The 25,706-nt window shown below is 48.0% G+C and overlaps 1 protein-coding gene across 2 annotated transcripts in view; it reads right to left on the bottom strand.

The window, feature by feature from the left end:
- Positions 1–8,115: 8,115 nt before the first annotated feature.
- TUFT1 (tuftelin 1) overlaps positions 8,116–25,706 on the bottom strand; it is a 28,378-nt gene continuing 10,787 nt past the window's right edge. The window contains exons 2-13 of one of the 2 annotated variants that reach the window (XM_081113076.1): positions 24,930–25,004; positions 24,419–24,520; positions 22,551–22,637; positions 21,701–21,790; positions 20,244–20,309; positions 17,600–17,713; positions 14,372–14,500; positions 13,820–13,914; positions 12,182–12,287; positions 11,377–11,460; positions 10,424–10,524; positions 8,116–9,840 (exon numbers count right to left, since the gene is read on the bottom strand). In XM_081113076.1, coding sequence (XP_080969202.1) covers positions 9,777–9,840; positions 10,424–10,524; positions 11,377–11,460; positions 12,182–12,287; positions 13,820–13,914; positions 14,372–14,500; positions 17,600–17,713; positions 20,244–20,309; positions 21,701–21,790; positions 22,551–22,637; positions 24,419–24,520; positions 24,930–25,004 — 1,113 coding nt within the window. In that variant the 3' untranslated portion in view covers positions 8,116–9,776. The remainder of the gene's footprint in view (positions 9,841–10,423; positions 10,525–11,376; positions 11,461–12,181; positions 12,288–13,819; positions 13,915–14,371; positions 14,501–17,599; positions 17,714–20,243; positions 20,310–21,700; positions 21,791–22,550; positions 22,638–24,418; positions 24,521–24,929; positions 25,005–25,706) is intronic. The other variant, XM_081113077.1, reaches the window with a different exon arrangement.

Consider the following 25,706-nt stretch of genomic DNA (forward strand, 5'->3'; position numbering starts at 1 on the left):
TCGTATTAGCATTTCACCTGTTACATGATCACATTATCATTCACCTACTCCCCCGGGGCGGTTTTTCTCCCACCCACCTGACAAGATTGCAAGTGCTGGAGGGCCACAACCCTGTTCTCTATTTTTCCATCCTGACCTCCCCAGCACCTGGCACAATATTGTGCAAATAATGGTGTATTTTCCCCCCCTCTTCCTCCTCTTTCTCTTTGTTCTCTCCTAACAATAACACTAACATTTGTGAACATCTTACAAACTGCTTTCATATACATTATCTTCCATAAGCTGCACAATACTGGTATATCAATTATCAATACATATTGAGTGGATGGATAGGTCAAAAGAGGAAGGCATTCCAGGGGAAGTAAATAACACCAGCAAACGCACAAAGACAGGAATGATCGGCATGAGCAGCAGGCAGTGCGGGAGCACAGCCCTGCTGGACAGAGAAGAGTGAACACCAGAGGGAATTTGGGAAATGAAGACTAAAGGTAACAAAAAACAAACAGACAAACAAATTCTACTTCACTAACATGGTTAACAGTTAGCTGTATTTATTTATTTTTAAAATAAAATATAATATTATTGACTCACATAAATGCAGTCATTGGCTTTGTAACCCAGCAGTTTATGGTATATTTAAAAATTGAATATATTCTTTTTATTAAAGTACTAGGGGCCCAGTGCACAAATTCGTGCACCTTGAAAGGAACTGTGGGCTGCAGGGCTGTGGTGGGCACAGGGGTGGGTCTCAGCCCATCCTCCATGCCCTGCCTGGCCCCTCCTGCCGCAGCCCCTGGTCCCGTCTGCCCACAGACGCTCCCACACACTGACAGGGCCACCCTGCTCACACCCACTGATGGCAGGTGCAGAGCAATTGGGGCCAGAGCCAGCAGTGGGTGCCAGCAGCGCTGGCAGCAGGAGCAAGTACCGGGTGGGACCACGGTGCATGGGAGCAAAGAATTTTCAGTAACCACCAGAAGCTCACCCAGATGACAGTGACCGGTGCCCTGCCTTGGTCTGGCGCCCCCAGCTCACCTGCTCCACCATCCCACTGCAGCCGATGCCCGCCATGTTCTGGGTGTGCCTCCTGGTGGTCAGCACACGTCATAGGCACCGGTTGTTCAGTTGTTCTGCCATTTGGTCTATTTGCATATTAGGGTTTTATATAGATAGATAGTTGACATACAATATTATATACAATATTATATTAGTTTCAGGTATACAACATAGTGTGTCTACACTTATATACCTTATGATGTGGTAAGTTTAGTAACCATCTGGCACCGTAAAGTTATTACATTATTGACTAGATTCCCCATGCTGTAATTTACATCCCCGTGACTTATTTTATAACTGGGAGTTTGTACCTCTTAATCCCCTTCACCTTTTTCACCCATCCCCCAGTCCCTTCCCTAGTGGCAAACATCAGTTTGTTCTCTGTATCTAGGAGTCTGTTTCTGTTTTGTTTGTGTTGTTCTTTTGTGGGGGTTTTTAGATTCCACATGTAAGTAAAATCATACAGCATTTGTCTTTTTATGTCTGATTTATTTCTCTTAGCATAATATCATCTAGGTCCATCCATGTTGTTGCAAATGGCAAGATTTCACTTTTTTATTGATGAATAATATTCCATTGTATATATGTACCACATCTTCTTTATCCAATCATCCGTCGATGGACTCCTAGGTTGCTTCCATATCTTGGCTATTGTGAGTAACACTGCAATGATGATAGGGCTGCATATATCTTTGCAAATGAGTGTTTTCATTTTCTTTGGATAAATACCCAGAAGTGGAACAGCTCTAATTTTAATTTTTTGAGGAACTCTTTCCCACAGTGGTTGCACCAATTTACATTCCCACCAACAGTTCCCTTTTCTCCACATCCTCGCCACTTGTCATTTGTTGATTTTTTGATAATAGCCATTCTGACAAGTGTGAGAGATGTAGTTCTTTCTAGCCTTTTTAGAAACAGTTTTTCTTTCTCAAAGCTGTAATAAGTGTCCATAAAATTATGTGTCCTACTTTTTTCACTTAACATTCTAAGCACAGTCCCCTGATGCGACATCGTCTTCAGAAAGGCCGGTTGCAGTGAATGCGGAATGTTCCAGAACGGCTGCATCTGAAATGTGCTTAGCCATCGCTCGATTGTAGGATACGTTTCCCATTTTACACCATTCTCAGCACTGCAACAGCCTCTTGTGCAGGGAGAAGAAATGGAACAAATCTGGGTCTTAGGTAAGACCTCAAAGTGCTCTACGAAGGCTCACCTGAGCCCAGAGCATCTCTAGACATTTCTGTCATCTGAGCCAGTAAAATTGATCCTCTATTGCTTAAGCCAATTGGAGTTGTATTCTCTCTGACTTGCAACCCACATCATCCCACCTAACTAAAGGGCTACGAAGGCAGGATCGCACTTGTTTTGCTTATTGCTGCACAGAGTAGGTGCTTAATAAATACATGTAGGTGAAAACATATGAACTATTTTCTTTTAAAACTGATTTTATAGAGAGAAGGAGGGAGAGGGAGAGAGAGAGAGAGAGAGAGAGAGAGAGAGAGAGAGAGAGAGAAAGAGAAATATCAATCTGTTGCCTCCTGCATGGGCCCCAACCAGGGATTGAACCCGCAACCCAGGAATGTGCCCTGACCAGGAATCAAACCAGCAAACTTTCCAACGGAACCAAACCAGCCAGAGCAAGAATATAAACTCTTACCCTGATCGTGATCTAGAAGGAATTTAGTATTTTTTTTAATCAATTTGTTTGATTTTTTCAATAAAAATGTTGCCTCTTCCTCATATTTACCACTAATAATCCTTATTCGCTTGACCTTCTTTCGTGTTTTAACCCAGAAGTTTTACATTTTTATGAACTAAAATATTTCCCTTCATGACCTTTATTTTTTGAGATATAGTTGACATATATCTTCATGACCTTTAATACTAAAATTCTAAATGGAGCTCCTCTCAGAGTAGATATTCAATTGTATTTTCTTCTAGTTTCTCTACAGTTAAATTGTATTATTTACTTTACCTAGAATTTATTTAGGTGTACAGTTTGAGGTTAGAGGTTTCGGTTTTGGTTTTTAACATCTTGACCAACTGTTCTAATGCGTTTCCCCCGACTAGTTGCAATGCTTCTTTTGTTCTTTTAAAATGCTTATATGAAATTGGGTCTATTTCTGCCTAGCCAATCTGTTCAATTGATGTATAAACTGGATAATGTTTTTGGGGTCTTTTTCCTGCTCCCAATTAAGCCATCTTCAAAATTTTCTTTGCCATCTTCCCTGTTTATTCTTCCAGATGAATTTAAAAATAATTATGTCCAATTCTAAAAAGACTCTATTGTGATTTTTACTGTAATTACACGAAGCCTAAAAATAAATCAAGGAGGAATTGACATCTTTACAATTTTAACTTTGCCACCCAGGGAAGTTTTTCTTCTTGAAGTTTTCCCATATTTCTCAACAAAATCTGGTTGTTTTCTTCACTTAGATCATTCACCTTCAAATAAAGGTTATTTCTGCAGATTTTCTATTTTAGGTTGTTTTCTAATTGGGCTGTTATGGGGGTATATAGGGAAACTTGCTAACTTGACGACTGTCCAGTTGACACTAATTGTCAAGGCATTCTGGTTTTCTGAGCTGACTCCCTACAGGTCTGAGTTCTGACCTCTGGAGTTAGACAAGTAAAACTGCTGGTCCCTCCACAGGACAAATTTCCATTCCTTGGCCGACTGCTATCAAGTTTTCCCTCAGCCTTCCTTTGTCCTGGATAAACAACCCCAACGGATAGTGTGACAACAGTATTTGGGGAAGATTCAAATGACAGCGGTGAGGAGGGTAGATTTGGGGCAGGTTAGACCAGAAGGGGAGGAACCAGTGAGGACTGGCTTCATGGTAATCCAAGCTTAAAGGCCGTCTAAGACAAGGCTGTGAACATGGAAATGGCCAAGTCTGAGAGAGATTTCAAAAGAGGAAACGTTAGGATATGTTGACAAGCGGGATATAAGGGACAAAGGAATGAAAAGAATAGTCAGAGATGACTTTAAACATTCTAGCCTGAGCCCTGGCCAGTTGGCTCAGTTGGTTAGAGCGTCGTCCCATACAGCAAAAGGTTGTGGGTTTGATTCCTGGTCAGCGCAACCAATGGATGTTTCTCTCTCTCTCTCCCTTTCTCTTTCCTTTCTTCTCTCTTTAAAAAAAAAAAAAATCAATAAAAACATCCTCGGGTGAGGATTAAAAAGAAAATAAAAATTTCCAGCCTGAATCACTGAAGAGTGAGAGAGACTGAATAGGACTTAGTCAAGGTTTGTGCTATAAACCAGTTGTGAAATAATAGAAAAACTACAGATCGGTCTCTGCCCCTGGTTTCTGACACAGAGTTCCTAAAACCCTTGTAATTTAAGTCATAGGGCAGTAGGAGCATCTTTCATTGAGGAGACTCTGGGTGGGCTCTGGATGGGGGCTGGTCACCAAAAAGACCAAGCCATGATTAGAGCCTTGGAATTTGCAGCCCCACCCCCTATCCTCCAGAGTGGGAGAGGGCCTGGAAACGGAGTTACTCGTTGATCACGCCTACATGCGGGAGCCTCCCGAAAACCCCAACAGCATGAGGGTTAGAGAGCTTCCGAGTTGGTGAACACATCCACATCGGGAAGGTGACACAGGCCGACCCCACGGGGAGTAAAGCTCCTGCACCCCGGACCCTCCCAGACCTCACTTATTTATCTCTTCATCTGATGTCCACCTGTATCCTTCATCAGGTCTCTTAATAAGCTGGTCCATGTGTCGCCCTGAGCTCTGTGAGCCTCACTAGCAAATTAATCAAAGTCAGAGGAAGGAAGGAGCATGGGAACCTCCGATTTGCAGCCAAGTTGGACAGAAGTAGTGGGTAACCTGGCGACCTTCTCCTTGCAATGGGGTCTGAAGTTGGGGGTAGGGGCAGTCTGTGGGACTGAGTCCTTAACCTGTGGGTCTGACACTATCTCCAGGTCAGAATTGAGTAAAACTGTAGGACTCCCAGCTGGTGTCCCAGAGAATGGCTTGGGGCGGAGAAAGAGGCTGCACATATTCAGAAGTGTTTCTGTGTGAGTAGTAAGAACAGGAGACACACAGGTTAAAACAAAAAAAAAAAAGTTTTTCCTAAACACCAGTGTTTTTCGAAAATTTCCCCCCTCAATAATATATTTTATACAGCTGGCCAGTTCACACACAAACACACATAGACATCATACAGATAGAAGGGTCCCCGAACTCCGGCAGACATATGCAAGTTTGGGCCTGGAACACTAGCAAGAGGGAGGGAGGCAAGGCCTAGGCGTATAATTGGCCCTGAATTGATAAAGTCCTGAGGACGAATGACTTCCTTGCCCTCAGCTGTCTGAGATCCTACGGTGTAAGACTTGGCTACCAACACCCTGCCAGGAAATTAATTACCTTGCCACCATCTACCCTCAACCCCAGGTGCCAGAGGGTTCCAGGGGAAGATTCCGGCAGAAAGGCCACACACTTTTTAGAGTTCAAAGTAGATCTCCCTGCCAACGCACAGAGCACACGGAGCTGAAATGGCTCACCTTTCAAAAACATCTTTTAGCCTCAGCCTCGATGAGGATTTTCCTTGGAGAAAGGAGGGGGCTACAGGAGGTTTGGGTCTCCAACTTTGAGTTTCAAGGCCACGGTGCTTGGAATTGGGACAGGGACGACAGGAAACAATTTCTCCTTGCAAAGCTCGAGTCCTAAGTTGAAGCGTGGAAGAGGCCAGCGGCCCTAGGCTAACATCTGCTGTTGGGACAGAGCCTGGACGAGCTCAGGCCCAAGCTCCACAACGCTTGGCCCTGAGGAGCGGAGGGGAAAGACGGTGGGGGGAACCCAGGGATTATTAGAGGACCCACGAATAGCAGCAACACAATTTGAAGAGCTGATTAAGGAGGGAAGGCAGCCTTTTCTTCCCCAGGGGGCATTACCCTCCCTGGTCAAATGATCATGTCAGAGCATCTTTCCAGAGTAAATCTTGGAACATTTCATAGCAAAAGGTTTTCTAAATAGAGATGAAAGGGAGCAAATCCACTTCTGGCTTTAGAAAGTTCGTTTCTGAAATGTCCCGATGCCCCCTTTGGTTGACGTACCATGTCCCCATCGGGGTCCCTCTGTTCGGGGGAGGGGAGCAAAGGAGAGGTGGGAGGACAGGAGCAGTAGCTCCGGAGGTGAGCTGCTTTTCCCACGGGAGCCGGAGCTCCCGGTTTAGGTTTACAGGAGGCTGCGGATGGCTGCGTGTCTGGGCAGCTCTCAGCACCCAGCTCGGAGAACCTGGCCTTCATGGCAAAGGTCCCAGGGAGCCAGGCTCAATCTCCCTCCACGGAATGTCCAAGAGGCCCAGAAGAGTTGGCCTAATAGGGCCATAGAGGGGCCACTGAAGTTAGAAGCCGCGTCCTCATACACCGCCTGGGCCCTGTGCCTTACCTCATTCTCCTCTGGTCCCCATCCTTCCTCCATCTCCAATTGGAAAGGTTGCAGGATGTAAACTACCTTTCCCTCGATTACTCACTCCTCCCAGAGGCCCTCCTTAGCCTCTGTGGCAAGCCCCTGCTCCTTTTGGTGGTGATACAGCTAAACCAGAGGTTCTCAACCTGTGGGTCGCGACCCCTTTGGGGGTCGAACGACCCTTTCACAGGGGTCGCCTAAGACCATCGGAAAACACATATAGAATTACATATTGTTTTTGTGATTCATCACTATGCTTTAATTATGTTCAGTTTGTAACAATGAAATTGGGGGTCACCACAACATGAGGAACTGTATTAAAGGGTCGCGGCATTAGGAAGGTTGAGAACCACTGATCTAAACTCTAGGAAATACACACCAGAGGCACTTTTTTTTTTTTTTTTTAAATCCAAGGAAACTCTCAGTGTGGATTCTAGTCTCCGAGTGTCTCCAGAACTTAACTATCTCCAACTGGGATCTCTGCTTATCCCACCAAGCCCTGAGGCCCAGGTCCAGAGCCACCCCTTCCTGTATGACAGTCACTCACTCCCGCCACCCTCCAGCCTGACAAGTCCTCTTGGCACCTTAGGCCACCCCACCCTGCTTCCACCCTCTTCATATTCTGAAAACAAGCACAGCCTAGATAGATATGCCCATGCCAAGCCAGGCTACTAGAGAAAGTGAACCGGGCCTGTCAGAAGACAAACGCAGGTCTGGATCAGGTTTCTAGTCCTTTCTGAAACCTGGGGTATGAATTACCTGGGAAGTAGAAAGAGGAAAAAAGGCGCCAAGAAAAAATTTACATTCTTTCAGTTGAAGGAGAAAGGGGGCTAGAAAGGAAATGGCCAGGGATGAAGAGGGTTGCATTTCCAGTTTCTTTGGTCCAGAGATTCATGTAAATTCAGCTATGTCCGCATTGGGCCCTGCAGTCAACTACTTTCTTGGCAGAAAGAAAAAGATCATTGGACTAAGCAGTGATGGCAAACCTTTTGAGCTCGGCGTGTCAGCATTTTGAAAAACCCTAACTTAACTCTGGTGCTGTGTCACATATAGAAATTTTTTGATATTTGCAACCATAGTAAAACAAAGACTTATATTTTTGATATTTATTTTATATGTTTAAATGCCATTTAACAAAGAAAAATCAACCAAAAAAATGAGTTCGCGTGTCACCTCTGACAGGCGTGTCATAGTTTCGCCATCACTGGACTGAATGAATGATGCTCAGAGATGGCCAAAAACTAAACCCTTACATAGCAGTAGCCAGACTGCTTTTCATTTCGCAGAAGACGTGCTTACTCAGCTACCTCCAGTGCTGATTGGTAAGTCCCTATCACAGGATCTCCGCCTCTGACCAGCTCTTTTCCAATTAAAGGCACACTGGCCTAGTATCCCACAAGGCCACCACCTCAGGCAGGGTCAAAGGTAAAGTTGACCATATAACGAGGACTCAGGCCACGATGTGGAGCTGCTTATCAGGGACATTTTAACTCCTCTGAATGCCACCAAACCCTCACACCACAGGGTTTGGAGGTCTGGACCTCCCAGAAGTGGTCAACAAGGCCGTCTTCAAGAGGCACTGAGAGTGCCTCATCCTTCTTGAAAGTGAAAAGAAATCAGGCCAGGAGCTCAGAGAGACACGTGAACATAATTTATTAAACTCACCATACAAATAAGATAGCACAGGAAAAAAGATAAGAACCGGAAAGGCCCATGGAAATCAACCAGTCTGATCCCCTGGTTTGTTTTATTTATTTATTTTAAAATATGTTATTATTGATTTTTTTAGAGAGAGAGGAAGGGAGAGGGAGAGATGATAGAAATACTGATGCTACAGAAGCACTGGGGATCGAGCCCACCACTCAGGCATATGCCCTGACCGGGAATCAAACCAGCAACCTCTTGGTGCATGGGATGACACTCAATCCACCGAACCAGGGCTACACCCTTGGTTTTACCAATGAAGAAACTGCACGAAGAAACCAGAACACCAATATAGACAAAGCCAGAACGACACCCAGAAACACCCAGACTTAGGCTTCTGGTCTTGAACCAAATAGAACCTGAAGACTTCATCTACGTTTGTGTTTTATTTTTCTGTGCCCTGTAGTGCCACTGATGCTTTTCTCCCTCTTGATGCTACAGGAGCAGCCCTAACCAAAACACTACAGTGGCAGAGTCGTTCAGAGCCAGGACAACAGACCCACAGGAAGCAGAGGGGTGTAGAGGGGTTCGGAGAAGAATTCAATTCCTCCCCAAGAGTCCTGATCACCCTCTTCCCCCAAAGACACATCCAGACCTGATGTCTCAGGGCAAATATACTTGCCTTCCTGAGGCAGAGATCAGGTGTTGGGGAGGAAGGGGTAAGAAGCCGGTAGGGGAAAGAGAAAGATTTATAACAAAGTCGTTCTGAGATGAAGTCCAGTGGGAACACTTTCCCCAGCGTCGAGCCAATCCAAGCATCGCAAGAGAAGGCTGCAGAACTCAGTTACTGAATCAGTTGTGAGATATAAGCAAAAACACCAATAACTTAGCAAAATAAATACAATGAGAGTCTCGCTGAGATTGATAATAACCCAGTGAAAATAGATCTTAAGCTCCAAGTCAGTCAAGATGACCGAGGTGTACCTTGTACCACATCTTAGGGGAATCCCTAAGAGATTTTGGGAGTCTTGGAAGCAGAGAAGTCACACGGAACTGTCTGTGGCCCTACACAATCCTTCTGCTCAAAGCTACACCCTGAGTGCACATCCCCTTCTCCCCAGAAAGACAGGCTGGCCAGTCGAAGCCGGAGGAGACCCGGGTCAGCATGAGCTGAGGGTGGAATTGGTAGAAAAACAGTTTGTTGCTAAGAACTGCGCTGTGTTTTGTGAGGAACTTGGTCCCCCCGGGACACTGTCCAACATCTGTGTCTCCATCTTCCAGAGCTGAGGCAAATCTTGTCATCTCTTCACTTCTCCCAACTGGCCGAGGGCCCGGGGCAGCTGAGCCCCAGGCTACAACAGAAGGGAGGCTCTGCTAAGAGAAAAACAGTAACTACAGGGATAAGGGTGCCGCCCTGGCTCCTGCCAGCAGGATCCTGTCCGCCAAGGGCTGCAGTGTCCAGAGGAGGCGCTCATCCTCTATCCACCCAGCAAACCGAGGAAAGGAGCTCAGACGCAGGCCACAGCCCCAAGCCCTGCGGGCAGCCAGGGAACGGTCAGGAAGTCAAAGTCAGTGCTCACGGCCAACAGGGGTGGCGCCAGAGTTTCTCCACAGGCGAGAGGCAGCGGCAACAGCATCCTCCTCCTCCTCAGCTCATGTTTCCACCACTCGGATGAGAGGCATGGGCTTAGGGCTGGGGGGCTTGGCTATCCTAACGCTGAAAAGAAAATTGGAGACACTGAGTCCAGGGTTGCTGCCCGCCCCGCACAGAGCTGCCCTTCCACTACCTTCGCCTCTGGAATCCTACACTTCAGCGCCGGCTGAGCTCCTGGGTTCCAAATGCTTTGGGACAGTCACTGTCAGTGACAACTAAGGGAAGACTGGGGGGGACTGTGATCTGGGGGCAGGGGTGATGAAGAGAGAGGGGGTAGCTCAACAACTGAGAAGTGGGTATAGCTGTGATTCTTGATTTTATTTGAAGTCTAGGGCTTTTTTGTGCATCCTTTGAGGGGAAAAAGGCTTTCTCCCTAGAAATATGCACATATTACACATCCACATTTTTGCATACAATTTCAGAGGGTTCGGACACCTCCATTAGCTACCCGCTGGCCTCCTGGGGGTCTTGGTAGCTCTAACCTGGTCAGAAAATGGTTTGGGTGGAGAATGGGTCCGATTAGAGACTGAGAGAGCACACTGGGATTTGAGAGAGCCTTGTCCTTGCTTAGCACTACAGGCTTGTCACAGCTCTGTCCCCCTTCCCTTCACTTCCTCCCCGGCCCCACTCCACGACGCCCACTCACCTGCCCAGATTCTCGGTCTTGGCCCAGGTCTGGGTGCTGAAGTTGGCGTGACTGACCTGCTTCTCTATCAGGTGTTCCATCCGGTCGTGCATCTCTAAATTCTGTGCCACACGTTGTGAGGTTAGAATTCGCCTGCTTCTGGCTTGCCACTCATCACTTAACCAGCTCGTTCTGGTCTCTCCACCTCTGTGCTGGTGCTGCTGTCGCCCCCGCCCCTGCCATGGAACCACCCCCAGGGGGACCCAATCCAGATCGCTCTCGTCCTCCAGTAATCACTCCAGCCCCCTTCCCTGAGGAGTGTTCTCTCAATAGCCCTGTGCCACACTGACCATTTCCTGTATCTCCTCCCTGTACATTTCCTGTATATAATTTCCTGGAGTCAGTTGAGGTCTCTACTTGCCCTGGTTGATACGTTAATCCATAAAGTATTCTTAGGTCTTTTAAAAAATGTATTATGTAACTATAGACTGCAAACTCTCTGAAGATCAACAACCCTGTCTCTCCGATGTCTTTTTATCTCTCCCGCCACAAGGGAATTTCACCCGGTGGCTGCAAAGCAACCTTCAGGTAGTCGATGGACAGGGGAGGCTCTGGGTAAGGCGGAAGTCAGACTAGGGAGCACTCATTAGCTACTCGAGCCCATCACCTTGGCCATGGAGAGACTCCCCCAGAGAATCCCTCCTCCTTCAAAGCCCCGCTCTGCTGTCAGCTCCGCGGCTAAGCCCACGGGCAGAATGAAGGGCTTGCCTCCGTGCTGCCAGGACGCGGGGCTTGTCCCACGATGACATAGCTCTTCAGAGTGGGGACAGGTCTTACCACTGACTCCCTGAAGGTTCTCAGAAATCGCTTACTCAGCTGAACCTGTCATCCCAGATACTCGCCTCCGAGCAGCCGCTAGACAAGATCCCGCCCCCCAGCCCCTCTCCCTCCCTGGGGCTGCCCAGCGCACGCACCTCTGCTTCCAGGTAGGCCATCTTCTCCTTGAGCTCCTGGATGCTCGTGTCCTTTGACTGGATCACAGCTTTGGAATTCTGGAGCTGCAAAAATGTGGGAGACACCGGAGCTCATTTCAAAACGACTCATGACACACTCACCGAACTTCACCCCGCCGCCAGGGCAGCCAGCAGAGACCCAAGGCAGAGTCTGCGGGCCTTCACGTGACTTGCTTGGTTTTTCTATAAAAGCCTCGTTTCAGTCAATATTAAACTCTGGATTATCCCAGGTGTAGGGTAGGGAGGTGAGGGGAACACCATCCTGACATCCCCAAATAATAGATGATTCCAAAACCATTCCATTTGCCTTTGGGAAATACAACTTCTTTACTCATTTAAGAAATATGTATTGAGTGCTTACTATATGGCAGGCCCCGCTGCAGACAACGGGAAACAGCAGGGAACAAAGCAGACAAGGCCTGGCCCTCATGGAGCTGACGTGCAGCAGACACGCCCGGCCGCGTAGGGCCCTTAAGTTCACAAAACAATTCTGCAAATCGGCATGTCCTGGTAGGCCACCCTCCCGCTCAGCTGGGGGAAGCAGAAAGGCCGCTATGAGGTGCAGGTTTGATACTCTGCACACAAATAAGCGAGTTTATTGTGACTTGGGAGCAGAAATGTGTTTTATGGATTACTTACGAATCTAAGCCAAGCCGCCCAGGAGAATAAATTAATAAAAGCGTAGACTTGACAGCAAGTGGGGCTCGACTCAACGCAGTGACTTCCAGAGGGGGCAACCCACGGCAGGGAGGGCGGCCCTGCTTACCTGCTCGATCATTTGCCGGACCTTCCGCTGCTGGCTCTTCAGCATGTCGTCCAAGTGGTGGATCTTCTCCCGCAACCCAGCCACTTCCTTTTCCAGGTTCGCAGCCCTGGGGATAGAGAGCAGGAGGCTGAGGCAAGGCGGAAAGATCTTTTGTCCACCCAGTCCCAGGAAGAGCCCTGGGCTCAGGGTTCCCATCTGGTGTGATTCCCTCTGCCCGACTCCACAGTGGTCTGCCCTAGGAGTGGGTGGGGGAACGTCACATTGGCAGTGTCACTAGAGATCCTGTAGCCCAAATGAGGAAACTGAGGCGCAGAGAGGTGAGAAGTGGTAAGTCATTCTGGAGAGTTCTAGAGGGCAAAACCAGAACCAGTGGATAGGTGTTCCAAGGAAGGCGTTCTCAGCATTAAAGCCGCCAGAAGTGGACAGCCGTGTGTGTAGTGAGCGCCTCATTCCTGGAAGGAATCAAGCAGGAGCTGGGATTATGGCACCCACCACCATCAGGCTGGTGGCAGGCATTCTGTATCCAGAGGGAGAACAGATTGGAGGATCCGTAAAGCCTTTTCTACAAGTCTGTTCCTAAGTCTCCGGATTCCTAGACACTGCTGTTTCCTTTGCGCCTGCTGAGCAAACTGGGCCAAGATCCCCCACGGTCAGGCGGCCGGGAGAGCATCTCAGAGCTTAGCCTCGAAAGCATTCTGGTGCCCATTCTCTCCGCTTTTGCCGGAGGAAGCAGACAAGTGCCTGCTGTTAGGACAGCAGTTATGGGGGTGGAGTACAATGCAATCGGAGCCACCAGCATCCTTCCTAATTTCAAACATGCTAAGTGTCCACCCTCAGCTCTCCAGTGTCCACCCTCTCAGTAACCTCTCGTGGTTATCCCAATGAGAGAAAATGCCACAGCAGACTGAGGTATCCAAGAAGGCAGGATCGTCTCTTATTCCTGGAATTCCTTAGAAGGCCCTTCAGGTCATGTCTGTTGAACTTAAAAAGGTCCAACTCATACAATGAAGATCAGACCCAATATGCTGATGCTGAATTTGATTTACTATTGGAGATCTTATTCATCAATTCTTGAAAGTCCAGAATAGCCCAATATTTGCTCTGTAGGTTCCCCTGGTCTGAGACCTCCAATCCCCTCTGATAGGAGGGAATATGCAAACCCCTCTAACCTCGCAGTGGAAAGGGTCTCAGAAATCCCCTATGTTGTATTTTTCGTCAGCACAGCTTGTGAGGAAGTTACTCGATTTTACCCTCAAATAGTTTAGTCAGTTGTTGTTCTTGGGGGAGGACACTGTGGTGTAACAACCCTCCATCCACATCTAGGGAAACAGCCTGTGGGAGCATGTGCTGTAACGGCAGATGCTTTTCCAGCTCTTGACCTTGGCTCTCAAAACAAAACCCTTATCTTGAGGTGGTTATTCCATGGAAAATGAACTCCCAGAGATGGCAGCTTCCCACACAGTCTCTCCCTGGGCGGGGCCCACCTGAGCTGGCACACGGTGAATCAGAGCTGGAAGATCTGACGTCAGCACCAGCCTCTGCCCAGGTCTGGACACCCTGGGAGCTCCAGGCTGCACGGCCCGCCCTCCCCTCCCCTCCCCTCCCCGCACCCCAGCTTACGGTGATCAGGGCCCTTACTTTTCCTGTTCTGCTCGGCAGTCAGCATTCTTGCTCCGAAGTTCTTCCAGGGCCGCCTCCCCTTCCCTGACCTTCTCCAGTGAGGCCTGATGCTCCTGGAGGGGCCAAAGGGAAGAAAGTCTAGGATGAGGAGATGGCAACAGATTCCGCATTTGGGGTGAGATGGCCACTAGGGCTGGGGCTCAGCCCCTACTGCAGCTGGGACAGTGCCAAAGAGCAGCAGGCCAAGCTGGTTTGATGGGGTGCCCTCCACTGCCAGGGAGAAGCCTTCCCACCCTCAGCACACAGAAGCTTCCCAGCCTCACCCAGCTGCCCGGAGGGAGCCTGGCCCTCACTCTCCAGGCCCACCTGCCAGCTATGGCTGCCAATCCCTCAGAAACCAGGCCACGTGGCTCCTTAAGAACGGGCTTCAAAAGCCCATAGAGGCAGCTGTCCAAGAACCCAGCTACATGGAAATGGGCTCAACTCCAGCTAGCAAGGGCTGAGGTTAGATGAGAGAAAGGCCTTTCCTCCTTCAACGCTAAAGGATACTCCGCAGGCTCCCACAGTTACCGTCTCCATCCCCAGCAAGCGCCTCTGCAGCTCTCTGATTTCCACCTCTTTCTGCTCCGCTCTGTCCTCGGCTCTCTGAAGGGCCACGTGACTCTGCTCGGCTTCTCTCTGGTATCTGCTGAGTGTGACCTAAGACACAGGATGGGGATGTATAAAGTGGGGGGACGGGGGGTCGAGAGAGAGACCAAACGTGGATAAAAGCCTTAGAAAAGAACCTAGGAACCGGGGTGCGGTGACAGGAGAAGGGGGGCAACTCTGATGAACACATGGTCCCTGTTCTAGGACCACTCGGGAGACTAGCAGGTTAATTCCGGGGTTCATTGGCACGTCGTTGGCCAAGGTCTTCAGAGTAACACACAGCGGTAAGCACCTCTTTCCAAAGGATAACTTCTTCAGCATCCCCACACGCCCTCCGCTGCCACCCAAAGTCACCCAACACTGACTTTCCCACTAATGCAAGCACGGAGAACCCAGGGGAGCAATCTCCACATCTGCCCTTCTGCTCCCCAGCTCTTCCTCACCCTCGCTTCAAGCCACGCTGTAGTCTACATATGAAGACCAACGGCTACCAAGCACCAGGAAGAATTGGGTATTTTATCTAAGATGATAACGTAATTTGGAACGAATACAAGCACAGTTTTAGAGTGAAAAGTAAAGTAGGAACTTGCTTCCTGTCCTTCCACATGCATTTTGCCAACTCCTAGTTATCCCTCCGGTCTCAGCTTACACACCCCTGCTTCCAGGGAGCCTCCAAGCCTGGATGAGCCGCCACAGAGGACACACGGCCCTTGCCTCTCAGAGCACTGAGCAGACTTTGCCAGTCACTCATGTGTCCCCAGGAGACCATCAGCTTTATGATGGCAGAGGCGGAGGCCATTACATTTCCAGAGCTCAGCACGGTATCCACCACACAGTCACCGCTCGATCAAATCTCCAGTGGAATTGATGCTCATCTAGCCAACCCTCTCCTTCCCCAACTAAAGGTCAAAGGACTTATTCGAGGTTACACAGCTAGAACCCTGTTACTCCCTCATCCATTTCAATGCTTCCCAGTTACCCCACGCTGACCCCCCAACCAGTTACTAAGAGAACCTCGGTAATCGCGGGAAAGCCAACCGGCCCTGGGAAAATAGAACAGCAGAAGCCAGTTTGTCCAGCTCCTCCCAAAGGCAGAATCAGGGAGGAGAAAGCAGAGCCCAGGATGATGGGCGATAGGACGTGTCCATGCTGCACACCAGCCCCGTCCAGAGCAGACTCACTGCAAATCCCTCCTGACAGCAAGCAGCCAGTAGAACGAGAAACCAGGCTTAATGGCAGGTTGTTTTCAAGGTAATTGGCAACCGTGCCCTTCCTACCCCCGGGTTCAGAAAAGTAGACCAGAGACCAGTTCGTTGGTAGAGCCTGAGAATATTCGACGTTAGCTGGGAGCAGGCCAGCCCCATGGGCAGGAACGTAAAACAAGGCCTCTCAATTTCTGCACATAAACACTGTACCAGGTTGGTGTGTGTTCCAAGCACGGCATTAATAGGCCTGGGACTGACCCGCCCACTTACTATAGGATCACAAAGGAGAACCACACTCCCCTGCTACATCTGCCCCTGTAACTCCAACCAGTTGCCCTAAAGGAACCTCTTCATCATAAGAGTGTGCCGACCTACCCCAGCGGGAGGACCAACGCAAGTAGTACCTGCTGTTTGCAGGTGGGTGCTATGTACCATGGGGTAAAAAGGCAGCCCCTCCTAAGAAACCATGGGCATGCGCTATAGCTGCCAGGGGCCTTCTAGCCTCGGGCTTTTACTCAGGGCATTGCTCAAGCTTTGAAACCCAGGGCTAACAGAGCCCTCTGTGTGTGGCCCACACCGACAAGCACTTCACAAAGCCTCTCAACGCAGAAGTTCCTCTCCAAAATGCACACCCGGTCAGTACTGCAGCCTCAACCTCCCCTTCCTCCTGTTCCCTGAGGAAGTAGGGAACCAAACTGATACATCACCAGCCACATCATCCAAACTGTGGAGTCCGAATGCATGTGGCAAACTGCTTTACTGCACAGCTACTCTGTTCTGAGACCAAGGAATCTTAGCGCTGCCCCAAGTCCAAACTATTTGAGAGGAGAGCCTGCTTATTGAATGGATCACTAAGAAAAATACGGGGTATCTTACATTTCTAAGCCCTTGAGAGTAATCAATATATTTACATATATGATCAGACGCAAGCCACACGTCAAATGTATTTCACGGCCACTTTTTTACAAAAGTTGAAACTGATGCTTAGGGAGGTCAATCCCTTGCTCCAGTAACGCGTCAGCTACTGTAGAGGCAGACAGTCATTCTCAGTGCCCGTCTTCCTCACCCCAGCGCCCCCTCCCCCAAAACCCTCAGGCTCGTGAAAGAGAACAGTTGGGTGGCCTTCCCCTTTCCACCAGCTCTCTGCACGTCTGGGCAGGGCGTAATTCCGTCATTACATATTTATGACATAAATACCTCCCATGTGGATGAACAACAGCTGGTAACAGATGGCTAATCTCACACAGAGGGGTTAGAAAAACTGTCCAGCATTTGCCCAGTGTTCCTGAGGTGCTACTCAAAGAACTTTTGGAAGGTATGGAAGACCTCACACACTTTGACTAGTGGGGGGCTTTCACTTCTATTTATAGACTTGCATTTTTAAAATCTCCTATAATAACCTAGTATAATTTTTATAACAATAATTGAGATATTCGTTCAAGATGACAAAGCTCCATAGTACAGCCAGAAGTCCCCGACTCCATGAGCACAGATCTTTCTATGCCAACGAAGGTTTATCCACTCATCTAGTCCACACCAGGCGCCCACCTTATGCCAGGTATTGTGCCGGGTGCTGGGGATGCAGTGGTGAACTTGACAGCAACTGTCCTTGCCTACGTGGTGCCGGGAACCAATAATTCTTATCATGGTACTTAGTGAAACAACGTCTGAATTCCCTGCTATCCCAGACCAGCACCACCGCTCAACTTCAGGAGAGCAGAGAATCAAGAGCTGACCTTTGAACTATGGGCTAGTCTTGGAGAGCAAAAGCTATAAGCATTCAGCAGAGGGAAAAGCAGGCAGAAGTGCCCCAGCCTCAAGGCCCAGCCTTTCCAGGTGATGGCACCGGCCAGAAAGACATGAAGTCCATATGGAGAAAGTCGCTGGTACCTGCACCCGGCAGCCCAACCCTTGGGGCACCTCCTCCCCAAAGCCCAAATCTCACCTCAAAAGCCACACGGTCTGCCTGGTGCTGCTGCTCAGCCTCCTGCAGCTTGGCCAGCAAGTCCCGCACGGTCTTCCTCAAGCTCTCGACATCTTCACTCATATAGGTGTCCACCTATAGCCAGCGCAGGGCAGGGAAGGTCAAGCCACGATGCTTGTAACATGGTGAGAGAAGGTTCCCCCCAACACACTTGTTTGGACCATCTTGTCCAGACCACCTTCACAAAGGAATCCTCATCACACAGGGGTGAGTTAGTCTCAGGCAGCCAGGAGTTCTGAGTCATTCAAATGAAAACACTCTCTTCGTACCCTAACGAACTCAACTAGCCTCCTACCATCCGATTATTTAGGACAGAGTCATTTTCATACACACATGTATCAACTGACTGACAGGTATGTCTATGTCAGTGATGGCGAACCTTTTGAGCTCGGCGTGTCAGCATTTTGAAAAACCCTAACTTAACTCTGGTGCCGTGTCACATATAGAAATTTTTTGATATTTGCAACCATAGTAAAACAAAGATGTATATTTTTGATATTTATTTTATATATTTAAATGCCATTTAACAAAGAAAAATCAACCAAAAAAAGGAGTTCGCGTGTCACCTCTGACGCGCGTGTCATAGGTTCGCCATCACTGGTCTATGTGGTCCTCATGTGTGTGTCCTGCTTCCATCAGACAAGCTCTCTGAGAGCAGGGATGTTGTATCCCTTAGGGCAACAGTTCCCCTAGGGCAGGGACTGGGCCACACCCATCACAGGGGAGAGGCCCAAGGCTCATCTTTCACTGTCCTCTGCACCTAGCACAGAGACCAGTATATAAAGGGTTACTGATGGATGGGCAGGCTTAGGGCAAAAGCACCCAATAAGCCCAGGGGCCTGAATCCAATAGGAAAAGGTGTCTCACTGATTTTACTGAGTCTCCTGCAGGCACACCCAATCATGCGTTGGTGTTGGGGCTGAGCTGGCATGTAGGGTCTCGCCCCCACCTCTGCAGCACAAGTAGCAGACACCCCAGTGGCCAGCTCCCCGGGAGTCTGACAGACAAACCCCTCCCGGTCTTGCACAGTGGGGAGCAGCAACACCTTCAAACCAAAGCACAGCTGGGAGGAGGGTGACAGGGTCCTGGTCACTGCATTACTACTTAGTCCTGTGGGCCTTCATTTCTCTATCTGTGAATCAGCCAGAGACTCCTTACCACGCCCTGCCTCACAGGCTGCCTCAAAACAAGATAGTATCTGGTAGGGCTTGGAGCTCATGAGAAGAAAGAGGCTGAACAGATAATGTCATGTGTCATTATAACTTGTTGCCAATAGCATATTTACCAACTATGGTGATTCAGGGGGAGAGAGAAATCCAAGCAGCACCTCTGAGGTGAGTGCTGGAATCCACAATCCCAATCAAGCCTCAGTAAGTTACCCAGTCGGTTCCCCGTATCTGGACCGACGCTGCTGGGCAGGTGAGAACCATTTATACGGCTCCCGGAGCTGAATTATTATGATTTTAGTTCAAATGGCATCCTCAGGCCCTGGAGGTTTTGGCTCAGTGTTATAGCATTGGACCAAAGGGTCACAGGTTCGATTCCCGGTCCAGGGCACATACCTGGTTGGGGTGTGTGTGGGAGGCAACCAATCAATGTCTCACATTGATGTTTTTCTCTCTCCTCTCCTCTCCTCTCCTCTCCTCTCCTCTCCTCTCCTCCTCTCTCCTCTCCACTCTCTAAAAAATAGAAAAATATCAATGGAAAAAATATCCTCGGGAGAGGATTAAAAAAATAAACAAATGGTGCTCTCAGAAGACTCTTTTAACTAAGCAACGTAGATAGATCTAAACACATGGTGTTGGATAAAAAGGAAAACACAGAAATAAAGCTCAAGTCCATTATAAAAATCAAAAACACATTTACTAGGCATATTTAAATCATGTTGGAATGTATTAGAGTGAGTACGGCTACAGAAGGAAATACTACGCTGTTATTCAAAAGCATAAGGTAGATCTACATGTACTGTCATAGAAAGAGGGCTATATTATATGTACTCTTTAGTTTAAAAAAGAATTAAAAAGCAAATAAGGAATAATCATTTACCACAACGCTGTATTTTTAAAAAGAATATGTATGTTACATACATACATTTATACATGTATATTCATTACATGCGTATATAACAATATATACACATGCATACATACACAGGATATTTAAATATGGTTGCCTATATTTTTTACTAGTAAACACTCTAGAACACAGGTACTCACCTTTGGCTAAACATTACAATGACCTGAAGAGCTTTTAAAAGTCCTGATGCCCAGGCCACATCTCAGACCAATTAAATTACAATCTGTAGGAACGGCATACAGGCAGCCCTGTCCTTTAAAGCTCCCACGGTATTCCCAACAGGCAGCAAAGGCCGAGAAGCACTGTTCTAGAAGGATCCACCCATTTCAATCTGTTAACAGTGGATACTTCCAAGGAGTGGGATTAGGGAAGGGGAATTTCTGTTTTATATGTTTGAATTTTTATAGCAAGTTAGTTCTACTCTTATATATAGTGCAGAGGGCGAGAGAAGCAAGAATTAAAGGGGCCAGGGAGGAGGATATCCTGCCTCCTGCTAAGCAGCAGTTACCACTGTGTCCTTGTCACCTACCTCAGGTGGGCTGCTATACAGCGTCGTGGGACTTTGACTAAAACCATTTGGCCTCTCTAGCACCACCTGTTCAAAAGGAAAAACAAAAAGCTGGTAGTTGAAACAGTCCCAAGCAACAACTTCAAAACATTCTTCTTCTAAGATCTCAAATCTTAGATAGACAGACAGATAGATTAAGGAGATTGAGGAGGAGGGGAAGGGAGGGGAAACCAGTGCTAGGTGGGAAAATGGAAAGGAGAGGTGGAGAAAGGTATGCTACCTTGGGAGGGAATACTCTAGCCTTGTAGGGAGGATGCAGGAAACCTCAGGCTAACACCTCTCAACAGACCTGAAAATATGTAGGTCCGTGCCTGGCAGCCCAGGGAATACAAGCAGCTGCCTGCTACGAACAATTGCCCTTGCCTCTTAGGGCTCTTGACAAGGTTTGACAAATCACAAATCAAAAGGGGAAGGAGCATTAGCTGCCATTCTTTCCAACCCCAAACCTGATCCTTCGTCACAGGACTGCTGGCTGTGCCGACAAGGGGCCTGGACTTCTGGGCCAGTCTCTGAGCACTTACGTTCTTCAGTCACCTGACAGAGGCCCTCCCAGAAACAGATGTGAGCTCAGGCAGCAAAAGTCCTACCTTCAGCCAAAGCAAAATGCATTAGGAGGAATCGGCCACACGGCCAGGACACGCCCAGGCCAAAGGGGAACTCAGCTGGCACTAGTTTCTAGGTCACGATTCCCCTCAGGAGAATGAGGGCAGGGGCTGCCGAAGAAAGACCACCCGACCCAAACCAAGTGCAAGTGAAGGAGAGACAGCCCAGAATCTAACGGGGGGTGAAGATGACGTCTGCTTCCTGAGGACATCTCTACCCTCAATTTGAGAAAAGCTGAAAAGCAGGATCCCAGGAGTATCTATCCCAGGAAGGCCTCTCCGATTAGTTCAATTGAACAAACATTTACTAATGACCTTCTGCATCCCAGCCCCTGTGCTGGGTGTGGGGCGTGAGACAGAGGTAAACCCTAACCTTGAGGCTTCCCCTCAAGGACAGAGGTAGCGACATACACAGATGAGTAACAGACAAGGACCGAGAGCTCCAGTTTACACGACAGGAGTCACCCGAATTGAGCAAGAGCAACTTGTCAGTTTGGATTTACCGGTGACTGTCTGCTTTATCAGACTCTGTATTACAAGAAGATGGATCACAGAATCCTTAGAGGTAAGAGCTTTTGCCAACAAGTTCACAATAACTGTATTGATATCAATCCAATTTTTGGCCAGTGTCTTAGGAACAGGGGCACTGATGCGTGGGCTGAGATGTGCCTTAACAAGGTGGGAGTGCTCGGAGAAGCCAGCATCACCTACATTCCCTCCTTTCCTGGCAGTGGTGTTAGACTCGGCACCCACGGGACTGCCTGGCATAACCCCGCCTCCTCGGTGGGGACCCAACCATGGACCACTTCCTATTACCTGTATCTCCTGTCGATGGTGAGGCTCTCCTGGATCTCTGTCGAGCTTGCTGCTTATATCCTCCCGCAGCTTCTGCAGACAGTTCCTGGCCTGGGAGGGGAGGGCAAGGAGCTTCAGCCTTGGGCTAGAGAAAGAGGGCACCCAACTCACCCTCTTTTGCGCCCATCCCCAACTGTACCCCTAGCAGTCAGGCCCTGTGCTAAGCACTGGCTGGGGGAAGGAGAGTCTCTAATCAAGTGGGGCTACAGCCCAGTGCCTCCTACACACACAACAAAATTAGCAAACCCTCTGCCCCGGGAGCTAACATTCTGGTTGGGGAGACACACAACACAAAAGCCAAACACGTGATATGGAGATAGGGTGAGGGTTAGGAAAAGCAGAGCTGGCAATTTTAGGTAGAATGGCTGGGGGCGGGGGGGAAAGGGGGGGAGGCACATGGTATTCATTAAGTATCTGTAGATTAATAGAAGGGTCAGAAGTGATATTTAACATATGACTGGGCATCATGGCACTTTTTAAAAAATATATATTTTTACTGATTTCAGAAAGGAAGGGAGAGAAAGAAATAAACATCAATGATCAGAGAGAATCATTGATTGGCTGCCTCTTGCTCACCCCACATTGGGGATCAAGCCCACCACCTGGGCATGTGCCTTGACTGGGAATCGAACCGTGACCTCCTGGTTCATAGGTCGATGCTCAACCACTGAGCCACGCCAGCCAGGCCGTGGCACTTTATAGAGATAGGAAGAGAGCAGAAGGGAGAAAATCAGAACCCACAAGGGAGCCAAAAAGTGTGAGACTTAGAGAAATGACCACGGTCACCTCCCCGGAGAGAAGGGGTGCCCACCTCCTGGATGTACTGGACCTCACTCTTCAGCTGGTTAATGTTCTTCTCATGGATCATCTTGTCTCCAGACCTCCCCTTCAAGTACACCTGGAATGGAGAAACCCACACTGCTTGGTTAAGGAAGCTCAGTGCCATCAGTTCCACAGGCAGCCTCAGGCACTGCTGGTGGGACGGTAAATCGTTACACCTTGCTGGGTGGCAATTTGGTGATTCAGATCAGAAGACTTACAGCTATATTTACTCTTCCGCCTATCAAATCTACTTCTGGAAATGTAGCCTAATGAAATAAATTTACCTGAACTGGCGTAAACACTCAAATATAAATTCATGGAAAGAGGGATGTAAAGGGAATTTACACATTTTTCTCTACATAACATGCTTGAATATTTTACAATTGAGAAAATGTTTCTTTATTACTTGTGTTATATAAGACACACAATTTAATAACATGTTCGGCAAAATATTGTCTATGGCTGCAAAAATATAAACAAATGTCTAACAATGGGAAATTACATAAATAAATTATGGTTTCTTAACAGAATACTATGCAGCCACTAGAATACCAGATATGTACATTTATGGACACAGAAGATGGTATAAACTACAATTAAATTGGCGGGGGGGTGGGCAAGCAAATTGTAAAATAAAGTAAATAATACAATTCTGTTTTGTTGTTGTTGTTTTAATCCTCATCAAAGGATATTTTTTTCCATTGACTTTTATAGAGAGGGTGGAAGAGAGAGGGAAAGACAGAGAGAAACATATTGATTGGTTGCCTCCTACATACGCCCTGACCGGGGCCAGGCCGGGGAGGAGCCTGCAACCGAGGTATGTGCCCTTGACCAGAATCGAACCCGGGATCCTTCAGTCAGCAGACTGACACTCTATCCAATGAGCCAAACTGGCTAGAGCCAATTCTATGTTTTGAAAAAAAACAACATATGTATACAAAAATGTCTGGGAGGATATACAATAAAGTGTTTGTTAACAAGGATTACATTGATAGAATTATAAGGTAGTTTTACTTTCTTTAAGGGCCATGCAATAACTTTAACATATTGACATGTGTCACAACATGGCTAAACTTTAAGACCACCTGTTGTATTATCCCATAAAATGTCTAGAAGAGGCAAATCCATCAAGACAGAAGGTAGATTAGTGATTGCCAGGAGCTGGAAGGAGTGATCTGGTATTAATAGTCATTCATGTTGGTTGCTCAGCTCTGTGAATATATTAAAAACCACTGAACACTTTAAGTTGATTTATGATATGTGAACTGTATCGCAAAAAGCTGTTTTATAAAAAGGAATCAAAGTCCTGGCCAGAGTGGCTCAGTTGGAGCATCGTCCTGTACACGGAAAGATGGCGGGTTCGATTCCTGGTCAGGGCACATAGGCCGGTTGCAGGCTAGATTCCCAGTTGGGGCATGTTTCGGAGGCAACCAATCAATGTTTCTCTCTCATATCAATGTCTCTCTCTCTCTCTCTCTCTCTCTCTCTCAAATCAATTTTTAAAAACTTTTTTTAAATAAATAAAAAGAAATCACAAAAATTGTTTTAATTTTTAAAACTAAGTTTCATAAACACGCCTCCCACTTGTCTCCATAACCTCGACATCTAAACACGGTCAGTGGACAGACACCAAAGAAGGTCATCCCTCCCATCCCCATGTCCGGGACCAGGTTGCATCAAAGTCACTACAGACTGACTGGTCTCCTGGTGTTAATTAAGGTTTTTCCAGGAGATGATCCGGAACTAGCGTCACAGGTCCAGCTCTTCCTAGTCAAACCAGAAGTTCCCTTTGGCAAAGTCAGCCACTGCTGCCTCTCCCATGCAGTGGGAGAAAGAATGGAGGGTGAATTAGCTTACCTTAATGATCTCCTCATGTCCATCGTTGGACTCCACCAGTTCTGAGGCCAGAGAATGACTGGGTGAGTGGCCAGACACCATGGCATAGGTCTTCCTGCCCGCCTGAGAGAGAGAGAGAGAGAGAGAGAGAGAGAGAGAGAGAGAGAGAGAGAGGTGGCTCAGACACCATATAGGAAGCCCAGAACTTCTGCACCTTGACCAATGCAGACAACCTGCTCCTCCAAAGACCTGAAGGGTTAGTCTGACCTTCCCCTCCAAACATTCATCTCAGAACCTCTACCAGAAGCCACACAGCAGCAAGAACACCAGGCGGAGAAAATTAGTAGAAATTGAAGGTTAGTTTCCATTTTAGGGGGGTCTCCCCATCCTCCAAAGCAGCGCCGCGCTGAGGTCAGCTGGGTGTGCCGGAAAGGAAATGCTCCCAGGCAGCAGCAGCGGCGGCTCCAGGCAGCACTGGAATGAGGGGTCAGCGGCAAAGGAGGAGGCCTCACCCCACCAGAGACCTCCATACCTTCTGGGCTATGTGTTCAAGTTCATCTCCTGTCAGTTCGCTCTGGAGAGTCAGTCTGAGAATGTCCACGCTGCCCTAATAATGACAATCACAGCAACATAACCTTTATCTTCGGTCTACGACTGGCCCAGGTGCACTTCTGCCAGCCCTGTGGGGTGGGCCTTATTGTCGCCATTTCACAGACAAGAAAAGCTGAGGTCTGGAGAGGTGACACATCAGCTTGCCCAAGGTCAGGCCACTTCAGTGTGGCAGGCTGCCTCCGGGACTTCTGACAGTGCTCTACCCGGCACCAGAGACCACACAGCACGCTGCTCCACGCAGCTCCAGAGGGGCCACGCTGGTCCTCAGATTACAGGAAGCACATGGCATGGACTCCCTTTCCCCTGAAGAAGGCATCCCTGGATAGGTCATCCCCAATCCAGATTTTCTGCACCTGACAGCCAACCAAGAAGTTATTGATATATTTTACAAGACCAGGATATCTTTCCTGAACCAAACTATGGGAAGGTATCTGAATCCAAATTCCTGTTTCTATGAGCCACACAAAAATTATCCAAATGAAAGAAGGCAAGACAATGGGTATTTATCTAGAGATCAGCCTCATTTCAATGGAAGAAGCAGATTCCTTCCTGTACACCAAATATACCATGGCTGTGTAAGACGTTAAAGTTGGGGAAAACTGGGTGAAAAACACGAGTTCCCTGTACTATCTTTGTAATTTTTCTGTAAATATAAAATGATTCCAAATTAAAAGTATTTTAAAAAAGAGAGAAAGTG

The sequence above is a fragment of the Myotis nattereri genome (genome assembly GCF_964212035.1).
Source record: "Myotis nattereri genome assembly, chromosome: 18".
NCBI classification, from domain to species: Eukaryota; Metazoa; Chordata; class Mammalia; order Chiroptera; family Vespertilionidae; genus Myotis; species Myotis nattereri.